A 12,980-nucleotide genomic window follows, 5' to 3' on the forward strand; every position below is an offset into this window, starting at 1 on the left:
ATGCCCCCTGCACCCCCCAACACCCAGAAAGTCAAACATCCTACCAACCCCGACTGGCTGTTTGGGACATCCCACTGCAAAATACTGATACAATGCCGGGACCCTGAACTCAAGGCAAAGAATGTGTTACCACGGCAGAATTGTGATTCAACAACTTGGATTTATAAATCTAGGGGCAATAAGAGTGACAGAATGTGGAATTTATTACCACAGGGAGTGGCTGAGGTAGAATAGATACATATGAGGAGAAGTTGGATAAACACACAAAGGAGAATGGAATAGAAGGAGACGGTGATAGGGTGAGATGAAGAGGATTGTAAAGGAAACTCGTGTGGAGCATAAACGCCGACGTGGACCTGTTGGGCCAAATGGCCTGTTTCTGTGCTGTAAATTCAATATATGTAACATCTTTAACAGAGAAAAGCATCCCGGGGATTTATGGAATCGCAGAGTGAGTGATTTAAAGTTTGATTGAAAGGGGTGAGGTTTCATTGAAATGGCCAAGGAGTTTAGAGAGGGAATTTCAGATAGACAAATAGAGCTGCTGCATCCCAGCACGATTCCATCCACAGGTTCCAGGCAGCCCCGTTTGAAAATGTAATCTAGGATCACATATGAAAAATGCAGACTTGGATCTGCAGGACTCTTTCTTTATTCTTTCATGGGATGTGGGCATCACTGCCAAGGTCAACATTTGTTGCCCTTCCCTAATTGCCCTTGAACTGAATAGCTTGCTAGGCCATTGCAGAGGGCAGTTAAGAGTCAACCACATTGCTGTGGGTCTGGAGTCACATGTAGGCCAGACCAGGTAAGGATGGCAGATTTCCTTCCCTAAAGCGTCTTAGTGAACCAGATGAGTTTTTAATAACAAACAATGATAGTTTCATGGTCGCCATTACTGAGACCAGCTTTCAATTCCAGATTTATTAATTGAATTTAAATTCCACCAGCAGCCATGGTGGGATTTGAACCCGTGTTCCCACAGCAATAGCCTGGGCCTCTGGATTACTAGTCTGGTGATATTACCACCACACAACCGTCTCCCTCTTGACTCCAATCAAGCCAAGCTCTAGTCCTCACCTAAGGCACATGCCTCCCAGCAGACAGTGATGAGGAGCAGGAACCATGGCTGGTTTATTTTCCTGCCTAGCCCAGGGACACTGCATTGCTCCTCCCTGATACTCTGGCAAACGCAACACAGGTCAGAGAGGAAACCCAAGAGCATCTGGCCACCACTTTTCCCTCAACCAGCACAAAAACAGGTCAACTGGTCACTTACCTCATATGGTGTGTGTGTGTGATCTTGCTGTGTGCAAATTGGCTGCTATGTTTTTCCCACATTACAACAGCAACATATATTTCAAATTCATTGCCTGAGCAGTGCTTTGAAATGTCCCATGCCCATGAAAGGTGCTACAGAAATGCAAAGCTTGCTTTCTGGTCTCCATGGCTCAATGACCATCTACAGTTAGCAACTCAAATGAGTTGGGGAAAATGTAATTAACACAAACAGGGAGAATATTCAAAATAATTATTTGAAACAGCAATAGAAAACAATGATGATGATGTATATGTGGAGCAGTGATGGTGAGGGCATGATTCCGATTTATAGGCGTGGTCACTGGCTACAAGCAGTATTACATTCCATCCCAACCGTCACCTCTTTACTTCATCTGGTCATTGATTTCACTGAGATTTTTACATACCATTGGGACAGAAGAATATGCTGTAGGTGTACTCCCTGGGCAATCCTTCGGGCTGTGGAACACAGAGAGAGAGAGAGAGATGCGGACAGCGTGAGACAGGATACAAGAACGGTCATTGCATGAAGTCACATATATTCTCATGACACCACCAATTAACTTTTCACATTACTGGCAAAAACAAAGTCAGTCATTTCCTGATGGTTTTACAGAAATGGCCCCAGAAACACAAGATAAAAGCGAAATACTGCAGATGCTGGAAATCTGAAACAAGAACAGAAAATGCTGGAAAAACTCAGCAGGTCTAACAGCATCTGTGGAGAGAGAAACAGAGTTAACGTTTCGAGTTCTGCAGAAGGGTCATACGGACACGAAACGTTGACTCTGTTTCTCTCTCCACAGATGCTGTTAGGCCTGCTGAGTTTTTCCAGCATTTTCCGTTTCTGTTGCCAGGAACATCCTCAGCAACAGTAAATTCCTTCGGACCTTAGAATTTGCCTATTTACAACAATTGGGTCCTATTTTGTAAGGGACCAAGCATTTTACACACAACTGCACCTTAGCAGCAGAGTACTACACTGTAGATGGGATGATTTAACTGTTCAGCATTTGTGAAAACAGTGCATCTGTCAGCATTGCCACACATGATCATTAGCACAGCACAAAACATGTCAGCTCCCTCACCTCCACCAGCACAAGTCTCTTCACATAGTCCGTGCCGGCTGGTGTCCTCCTATCCATGTAGTTGTCATCCAGGTACTTGCTGTTCTTCAGGACCGGTAGCCCTCCCTCACAGCAGCTGCTCTCACTGTAAGCAAACGCTTTGGCTGTGAAAATGAAGTAACAGCCCTGTAAACACGTTCCGACACTCATCATTACACAATTGGCAGCAGACACCACACAATTACAGCACAGATACAGGCCATTCTGTGCCAGTGTTTATGCTCCACACAAGCCTCTTCTCACCCTATCAACATCTCCTTCTATTCTTTTCTTCATCATCTTTTATCAAGCTTCCCCCCTTCAATACACCTCTGCTTTTCACCTCAACCACTCCCTGTGATAGTGAGTTTCACATTCTCACCATCTTCTGGGTTAAGAGGTTTCTCCAGAGTTCCCCATTGGATTTATTAATGCCTATCTTGACAGCCCCTAGTTTTGAACACTTCCAGAATTGGAAACGTCTTCTCTACACGTACCTTAACCAAACCCTTCACAATATAAAAACCTCATTCAGGTCATCCTTCGGCCTTCTCTTTCTTCTCTTTTCTAGAGGACAATACATCCTGGTTGTTATAGCCTCTCACTTCTGGTATCATCCTTGTGATTATCTCCAGTGCCTCAATGTTGTTTTTTTTATAATATGGAGACTAGGCTATTCATGTGCAACTATTGCTTAACCAAAGTTTGATGGAACAGTTAGACAATTCCATAGGACTTTGTAAAGGCTCCCAACTAACACACCCCTCCTTTCCATGTTGAAAGTAAGCCAGGTGTCCTATTTTCATTTATTCTTTTGCAGGACCTCCAGATGGTCAAACTTCCTCATTAGCTTCCTTGGCTGAAACTTCCTCTTTCACGCACAGAATTTTACAATTTGAGCTTGTCATTGTGACTCACTGAATCTTCCCTGTTCCTCTTTCTAATCCCGCTGCATGCACTTTGGCTCCCAACCTGAGCTTGTCAAATAAAACCAGAGGGCGGCTACTATCCAGTCTCAGGAGTATTCCTCAATAGCCTTGCCCCTCCCTGTCTCCGTAACAACCTCCAGTTCCACAACCCTCCGAGATCTCTGCACTCCAACATTTCTGCCGCTTGTGAATCCCCACTTCATTCACTCCTCCATTAGCAGCCGTGCCTACAGCTGTCTCAGTATTAAGCTCTGGAATTCCCTCCCTAAACCCCTCCACCTCTTCCTCTTCCTTTAAGATGCACCTTAAAACCTATGTGTGATCAAGCTTTTGGTCATCTGTCCTAGAATTACCTTGGGGCATTTTACTGTGTTAAAGGCGCTAAATAAATGCAAGTTGTTCTACCTGGCTGTACCCTTCTTGGACATGGGATTTACGCCCAGGGAGGATGGTACAGGCTCTCTCACCCTTGCACAAGGAGTCAACCACTTCAGTGTGTTATTCACCTCTGCAATGACTCTGAGGGTGGCCGAGCTGTGGGATGGGTATCTGGCTCCTTAATTCCTGGGGGGAAGGAGCAGAGAGGGGGATATGAGGCAATAGGCAAGAGGGACAGAGAACCAAAGGAAAATGAGCCACCGACCTGTATCTTCAATTCAGATCAGCATTAAACAGACTCAGACTGGAAGCTTGTAGGACAGCAGTCCCAGCACCCAATCTAAGGTTGGAACTACGGGAATCTTGGCATTGGCTCTGGGGCTGGTGGGGTGAAAGATCCCCCTATTACCATTCTGATGGTGGTGCTGCTGGCTCTAATTTTAAAGTTCTGCTCCTTTATTGTGTGCTCCCCTACCAGAGGAAAATGTCAATTTCTTTAAAAATGGCACAGAAGGAGGCCATTCAGCCCATCGAGTTTATGTCAAGCAATCTAGTTGGTCTCCCACTCCTGCTTTATCCCTGTTGCCCTGAAAGCTTATCTTCTTCAAGTGCCCATCCAATTTGCTTTCGAAATCATTGATAGTCTCTGCTTCCACCACCCTCATAGGCAAGAGTTCCAGGTTATCATCACTTGCTGTGTAAAAATGCTCCGCACTACATTCACCCTTCGTCTCTTGCCCAAAACCCCAAATCTAATCTTCCCAGGGGCTCGTACCATCAGCGAATGGAAAAAGTTTTTCCCTGCTTATTCTATTCAAAGCTGTCATAATCCTGTACGCCTCCATTAAATCTCCCCCCCCAATCTGCTCTGTCCCAAGGAGAACAACCCCAGCCTCTCTAACTTAACAGTATGACACTGAGCCACAGAAAGAGGCATTAGGTCAGCTGACCCAAAAGCTTGGTCAAAAGGTAGGTTTTAAGATGTCTTAAAGGGTGAAAGGTAGAGAGGTGGAGAGATGCAGGGAGGGAATTCCAGAGTGTGGGGCCTTGGCAACTGAAGGCATAGCCACCAATAGTGGGGCAATTATCATTGTGAATGCATAAGAAGCCAGAATTAGCGGAGCGCAAATATCTCGGCGGATTGTGGGCTGTAGGGATGACAGAGATAGGAAGAGGTGAGGCCATGGAGGGATATGAAAATAAGGATGAGAATATTAAAATCAAGATGTTGCTTGACTGGGAGTGTTGTGAAGCTATCATATTTTTTATAATATTATTGTGGTTTATTGTAAAGTATGTTTAGGAGTGTGAGTGTGTATGGTTCTGTGTGATTTAATGGAATTGGAGTCAAAAAGACTGCAAGGTTGAAACTACCAAAAGAAGTTAGGCGTAAAAGGTATTTGAAATGCTAATCAGTAAACATGAGTGAGGGCAGCATGTACGGTGTGAGGGAAATTTGCATTTTTAGATAAGTGAATGGGTTGTTTAAGTTTCAAAGGGATAATAGGATGTTCACAACTAACAAGATAAGCAAGGCCAAGCAGTGTGTTTATTTTTCCAAAAGGTACTGACCATATTGGCAACATGAAAGGCTTTTATATTATGGGAAAAGTAAATTTCCAAAAACATACAGAACAATGGAACTTACAGATTCAAGAGAAAGAAACATATATAAAGAGGGATGGAACTATGTAGGGGTGCAGCGGTGTAAAATCCTGAAAGGTCCACTGTGAGACAGACTTGGAGGAAGCCTCTAGCCACTTTTGCAGGAGTCTGCTATCCAGTAACTAAAGTTGTGTTAAAAAGCCTTTGGGATTCCATTGTCAAGTGGGTGCTGTGGTGAACTTGCTGGCTTGCATATTTAAATTTAAAATCTATTTTGGGACTATTGCCTTAAAAGGGTTGTGTAGTTGGGAGTCAGCATAATTAGGGATTTTGGGATTTGTTAAGTTTAACTGTAATTTTAAGTGTGTGCTTGAAATCTTTTGTTAATAAATGTTTTAATTTAGTTTTTAGAATCTCTAAAGGTGTTAGTGGACTCATTACTTCTGAATTCAGAAATTCACAAATTACAAAACAGTTGTGATACCATGGCCAAGTTTCCCTTGTGGATTTCGTCCACCTGGCACACATCACCTGCCACGTCATAACAGGAGCCAATGAAGGTCAGCAAGCAGAGGGGACCCAGAGGAAAGGAACTTGCTGAGAGTTAAGACAGGGGCAGCAAAGTTTTGAATGACCTCAGGTTTATGGAGGGTAGGACGTGGGAGATCAGCCATGAGTGCATTGGGATAGTAAAGTTTTGTATCCGCCTTTTGTACTCCATGCCCCCACTTAAAGCCTAGGGTCCCACACACTCCACCCAATCACTCCCTCAACCTATCCCACCACCCCAAATGACCTGTGCAGACATACCCTAGGTCCCTCTGCTCCTGTGGCCCCCCAAAACAATCCACTGCACGCCCCTCCACACCAAACACCACCCGCCACCCACTCCACCAACCCATCCCCGCCCACCCAAAGCCCAACACCACCACCCTCAAGTTCCGCACCATCCGCATACCCTGAAATGTTTCTCTCTATCTATGCTAGCAAATTCTTTCATCATTTAAAAAAATTCATTTAGATCACACCCTAATCTTCTATATTCGGGGGAATATAAACTTGGTCTATGTAAGCTGTCCTTGTAATTTAACCCTTTAGTTTCAGTAATATTCTATTCTGCATCCAAGGCCAATATATCTTTCCTGAGGTGTAGTGATCAGAGTTTAACACAGTTACTCCAGACGGGATCTGACTAGCCATAACAAAATCTTCATGCTTTTGTATTTCAATGGCTCTGATCTAGAGACCCATACTCCAGTAGCCTTTTGATTTCTATTCATACCTGTCCACTAGCCTTTAGCAATCTGTGTACATGGAGGCCCATATCCCTTTCTGCTCCCTAGTCTTTAGTCTGTCACCATTCAGAACATTTTATAATTTATCTCCATTGGATCCAAAGTGGAGGGCCTCACAATTCCCTACAGTTTGCCCACAAACTCAGTCTGTTTCTGTCTCCTGTTCCCATCTACACAACTTACTGCGCACTCTAACTTAGTGTCATCCTCAACATGGATATCTTTATTCCTTCATCCAAGTCATTGAAAAATATGGAGAAAAGCTGAGACCTTAGCACGTGTCCCTGGGGAACACCATCTAGCAAACTGAGAATGTTCCTTTTGTCCCCACTTTCTGTCTCCTACCTCCCAGCCAATTACGGACCCATGTCACGAGATTGCCTCTAAGTCTGTGCATATTCATTTTGTCTAATGGCCTCTTGTGTGGAACCTCATCAAGTGTCATCTGGAAATCTACTAGACAAGATCCATAGACAATCACCAGGGCTCCTTCAACAACACCCTCCCCACAACCTCTACCACCTATTTATTTGAATAGAAACAAGGTGCAGGGGTACGGGGAAAAGGCAGGACAATGGCACTAGGTCATAATGCTCATTTAGAGAGCTGGTGCAGACACAAAAGGCCGAATGGCCTCCTTCTGTGCCATTAAGATTCTATGATTCTAGAAGGACAAGGGCAGCAGATAGATGGAAACACCACCACCTGGAGGTTCCCCTCCAAGTCACTCACCATCCTGACTTGGAAATATATCACCATTCCTTCATTGTCGCTGGGTCAAAATCCTGGAACTCCCTCCCTAACAGCACTGTGGGTGTATCTACACCACATGGACTGCAGCGGTTCAAGAAGGCAGCTCACCACCACCTTCTCAGGGGCAATTAGGGATGTGTAATACATGCTGGCCCAGCCAGCAACGCAAACACCCCATGAAAGAATTAAAAACAAAACTCCCCTATCCACCATGTTAATGATCTCCTCATAGCCAACCACCCCAGGATGCCATGAGATTTTTATTCCAAATAGGGAGAGTGGTGACTCCCTCCCCACCAGCCCCCTGCCCACCACAACTACCCAATCTCCTGCCACCAACAAAGTCAAATTCAGCCTCCAGAGCCCCCTTCATAGAGGAGGCAATAATTAGTTTACAGCACATCTCGGGGTTGAAGCTATTTCCCTGGTGGGATCCTCTGGTGAGCCCCTCACCATCATGGAGGAGCACGTTATGCCTCTTCCCACCAGGGGGAGGTATCGGCCCGAAAAGGTGTAGCAACATCTTTCTAAGCCGAGTTTGTGGGAAGCCCCTATGTAGGGAGTCCCCTTGCACCCTACTTCCCATCAGACACATCTGGATCTAGAATCCACTGCAATTCCCGGGTGGCAACAGGTGTTCATCAGAAAAACTGAGCAAATTTTCACCACTGTTGAGAGGCCTGCCTGGAGTTCGTTTCCAAGGTGCTGCAGACTCCCCTTTGCCCAACTCTATCCCATTTATCCAGGTCATCATTTGCAAGAATTTGCAGTTATCCCCTCACCTGTGATGTTGGCAGGGCCAAGTTCGCTGAAGGACAGGACGATGGAAGTTGGCTTTGTTTCCTCAGAACTGACGCACATCTTCCGAGTTAGGTGTCGCTTCCCCTGGTGACCAATGAATTTGATTCCTTTTGGAACTGTGATTTTAACATGAACCTGGAACAAGTTGCAGGGCGAGATCAGCAATCATCGCAACCACAGACAGGAGTGTCCATGGCAAATGCACAACTCACTGCAATCTCCACTCATCGGAGCAGAAGGAGGCTATTCTGCCCTGTTCTATCATTACAATGGATCATGGCTGATTGATTCCTTGACTTTATCTACCCAGCTTTGCCCCTACTCCCTCAATACCCTCACCCAATTAAAATATATCTGTCTCCATTTTGACAGCTCCAATTGACCCCTGGCATCAACAGCTTTTGGGGGAGGGAGCTCCAGATTTCCACCCCCCTTTGTGTGAGGAAGTGCTTCCTGACAACAGCCCTGAACAACCTAGACTTCTTCCCCACCGCCCACCCCCACCACACCAGAAGAAATAGTTTCTCTCTATTAATCCTATCGAATCCTTTAACCATCTTAAACACATCAATCAGATCACCCCTTAAATCTTCTAAACTCTAGGGAATACAAGCCCAGTCTATGCAAACTCTCAAACTTTCGCCCTTTCAGCCCTGGTATCATTCTGGTGAATCTGTGCTGCACCCCTTCCAAGGCCAATATCTCTTTCCTGAGGTGCAGCGCCCAGAAAGGGTCTGCCCCAATAAAGCACATCTTCCTCAGTCTTGTATCCCAGCCCCTGCAATGAATGCAGGAATAAAACTTTCTCCTACCCTCCAGTCACTCCCCACCCCACACCCACCACCCCCAGTTTCTCCGACACGGACTCCCCTGGGGGACCATGGCTTCCCAAGAGTCACTCCGACTCCATCTCTACCCCTCATACACCACTGATTCCCCATGTACCTCAGCACAACTCGAGAGGTAGTTGTATACAATCAGTGGAATCTTAGTTTGTTCCCCACGGATCACATGATATGGCAGAGTGAAATCCACAAAGAAGGGTTTGAATGTGCGGAGCTCAGTGGATTTAGCGAGTCCAAGGCCACTCTCCTGCGATAGGCTGACTGCCTCGGTCACCCAGGTGGTGATGGAGTCCGGGACCTCTACATGTAAACGGGCTTCTCCTGTGGAATCACTGTTGATGGAAGTGAAAAAAAGGGATAAGTGGTTAGTAACCAACCTCACTCCCCATCATCTATTCAGTAACAGGATCTACAAACTGCCTCTCAGCAACTCCCATTGCGCAGTAAAGACTTGCATTTCAGTTGCACCTGTCACAACCTATAGCTAATGAAGTATTTTTGAAGTGTAGTCACTGATTTAATGTAGAAAAATAAACCTTCAGTGACAGACAGAGCACATTAGCTAACATAAAGGCAGAGGCTCAACAATGCGTTACACAGGGAAGGCTATGTGTATGGAACAGCGTGTTACACAGGGAGAGCAGCGTACTTAGTGTGTCACATGGGAAGGCTGTGTACACTGAACAGTGTGTTACACAGTGGGGGCTGTGTACACTGAACAGCGTGTTACACAGGGAGAGCAGCGTACTTAGTGTGTCACATGGGAAGGCTGTGTACACTGAACAGTGTGTTACACAGTGGGGGCTGTGTACACTGAACAGCGTGTTACACAGGGAGAGCAGTGTACTTAGTGTGTCACATGGGAAGGCTGTGTACACTGAACAGTGTGTTACACAGTGGGGGCTGTGTACACTGAACAGCGTGTTACACAGGGGGAGCAGTGTACTTAGTGTGTCACATGGGAAGGCTGTGTGCACTGAACAGTGTGTTACACAGTGGGGGCTGTGTACACTGAACAGCGTGTTACACAGGGGGAGCAGTGTACTTAGTGTGTCACATGGGAAGGCTGTGTGCACTGAACAGTGTGTTACACAGTGGGGGCTGTGTACACTGAACAGCGTGTTACGCGAGGAAGGCCGTGTGCACTGAACCGTGTGTTACGCGGGGAAGGCCGTGTGCACTGAACCGTGTGTTACGCGGGGAAGGCCGTGTGCACTGAACCGTGTGTTACGCGGGGAAGGCCATGTGCACTGAACCGTGTGTTACGCGGGGAAGGCCGTGTGCACTGAACCGTGTGTTACGCGGGGAAGGCCGTGTGCACTGAACCGTGTGTTACGCGGGGAAGGCCGTGTGCACTGAACCGTGTGTTACGCGGGGAAGGCCGTGTGCACTGAACCGTGTGTTACGCGGGGAAGGCCGTGTGCACTGAACCGTGTGTTACGCAGGGAAGGCCGTGTGCACTGAACCGTGTGTTACGCAGGGAGGGCCGTGTGCACTGAACCGTGTGTTACACAGGGAGGGCCGTGTGCACTGAACCGTGTGTTACACAGGGAGGGCCGTGTGCACTGAACCGTGTGTTACACAGGGTGGGCCGTGTGCACTGAACCGTGTGTTACACAGGGAAGGCCGTGTGCACTGAACAGTGTGTTACACAGGGAAGGCTGTGTGCACTGAACAGTGTGTTACACAGGGAAGGCTGTGTGCACTGAACCGTGTGTTACTCACAAAGTTAAAATGCAGGTTCATAGAATGCTTCTGGGGTAGTTTCTTAGAACAGCACATTCTGGAGCCAACAAGGGAACAGACTATACTAGACCTGGTATTGTGCAATGAGATGGGATTAATTAATGACCTCATAGTGCAGGCACCCTAGGTAGCAGCGACCATAATATGATTGAATTTTACATTCAGTTTGAGACAGAGAGGGGAGTGGATCCAAGATTATGTTTTTAAACTTAAATAAGGGCAATCATGAGAGCATGAAAACAGAGCTGGCTAAAGTGAATTGGCAAATTAGGTTAAGGAATAGGTCAATAGAGATGCAGTGGCAAACATTTAAGGGGATATTTCAGAATACACAGAATAGATACATTCCAACGAGTAAGAAAAAGTCCAAGGGATGACTCACCATTCGTGGTTAACTAGGAAGGTTAAAGATAGTATCAAACTTAAAGAAAAAGTATATAATTGTGCAAAGATAGGTGGAAGGCCAGAAGTCTGGGCAGAATACAAGGAACAGCAAAGGATGACTAAAAGATTAATAAGGAGGGAAAAATTAGAGTACAAGAGAAAGCTAACCAGAAATATAAAAACAGATAGTAAGAGTTACTATAAATATTTAAAAAAGGAATAAGTTAACAAAGTGAGCTTTGGTTCTATAGAAAGGGAGTCTGAAGAATTGATAATGGAAAACAAGGAAATAGCAGACAAATTGAACAGGCTGCACCAGTCTTCACTATAGAGGATACAAGTAACATCCCAGAAGCAGCTATAAATCAGGAAATGGAAGGGAGAGAGGAGCTCAGGAAAATTACAATCACCAGAGAAACGGCACTGAGTAAATTGTTGGAGCTGAGGGCTGGCAAGCGGCCGGGTTGTGGTGGACATCATCCTAGGGTCTTAAAAGAAGTGTCTAGTGAGATAGTTGATGCATTGGTTTTAACTTTCCAAAACTCCCTAGATTCGGGGAAGGACCCACTAGATTGGAATATAGCAAATGTAACTCCATTATTCAGAAAGGGAGGGAGACAGAAAGCAGGAAACAACAGGCCTGTTCGCTTAACATCTGTCATAGGGAAAATGTTAGAAGCTATTATTAAAGAAGCTATAGCAGGGCACTTGGATAAGTTCAAGGTAATCAAGCAGAAACAACATGGTTTTGCGCAAAGGAAATCATGTTTAACCAACTGATTGGAGCTCTTTGAGGAAGTAACAGGTGCTATGGATAAAGGGGAACTAATGGATGTACTGTACTTAGATTTCCAGAAGGCATTTGATAAAGTGCCACATCAAAGGTTATTGTGGAAAATAAAAGTTCATGGTTTAGGGGGTAACATATTAGCATAGATAGAAGATTGGCTGGCTAAGAGGAAGCAGAGAGTAGGCATAAATGGGCCTTTTTCAGGTTGGCAAGATGTAACGAGTGGTGTGCCACAGGGATCAGTGCTGGGACCTTAACTGCTTACAATTTATATAAATGATTTGGATGGAGGGATGGATAGGATAGTTGTCAAGTTTGCTGATGACACAAAGATAGGTAGGAAAGTAAGTTGTGAAGAGTACATAAGGAGGCTACAAAATGATATAGGTTAAGTGAGTTTATTGTGAGGGGAATCGAATACAAAAGTAGGGAGGTTATGCTTCAGTTATACAGAACGCTAGTGAGACCACATCTGGAGAACCATGTACAGTCTTGGTCACCCTATTTAAGAAAAGACGTAAATGCGTTGGAAGCAGAGAAGGTTTACCCGACTAATACCTGGAATGGGTGGGTTGTCTTATGAGGAAAGGTTGGACAGACTAGGGTTGTATCCGCTGGAGTTTAGAAGAGTAAAAGACGATTTAATTGAAACCTTTAAGATCCTGAGGAGTCTTGACAGGGTGGATGTGGAGAGGATGTTTCCTCTTGTGTGAGAATCTAGAACTAGGGGGTCACCGTTTAAGAATAAAGGGTTACCCATTTAAAACAGAGATGAGGCGAAACTTTCTCTCTCAGAGGGTCATGAGTCTTTGGAACTCTACTCCTGAAAAGGCAGTGGAAGCAGTCTTTGAATATTTTTAAGGCAGAGGTGGATAGATTCTTGGTAAGAAAGGGGGTGATAGGTTATCGCAGATTTGAGGTTACTATCAGATCAGCCATGATCTTATTAAATGGCAGAGCTGGCTCAAGGGGCCGAATGGCCTACTCCTGCTCCCTGTTCATATATTTGTTTGTAGGTACAGCAAGCAAATAAGGAGGCAAATTATATG

The 12,980-nt window shown here is 45.4% G+C and overlaps 1 protein-coding gene across 2 annotated transcripts in view; it reads right to left on the minus strand.

Moving 5' to 3' along the window:
- The window catches only part of cpamd8 (C3 and PZP like alpha-2-macroglobulin domain containing 8), a 136,593-nt gene that overhangs the window by 85,871 nt on the left and 37,742 nt on the right, over positions 1–12,980 (minus strand). For both annotated transcript variants that reach the window (XM_078556145.1, XM_078556146.1), the window contains exons 20-23: positions 9,112–9,343; positions 8,148–8,301; positions 2,388–2,530; positions 1,707–1,758 (exon numbers count right to left, since the gene is read on the minus strand). In XM_078556145.1, the coding sequence (XP_078412271.1) occupies positions 1,707–1,758; positions 2,388–2,530; positions 8,148–8,301; positions 9,112–9,343 (581 nt within the window). The remainder of the gene's footprint in view (positions 1–1,706; positions 1,759–2,387; positions 2,531–8,147; positions 8,302–9,111; positions 9,344–12,980) is intronic.

This window comes from Cetorhinus maximus, chromosome 13, assembly GCF_964194155.1.
Source record: "Cetorhinus maximus chromosome 13, sCetMax3.hap1.1, whole genome shotgun sequence".
Taxonomy (NCBI): domain Eukaryota; kingdom Metazoa; phylum Chordata; class Chondrichthyes; order Lamniformes; family Cetorhinidae; genus Cetorhinus; species Cetorhinus maximus.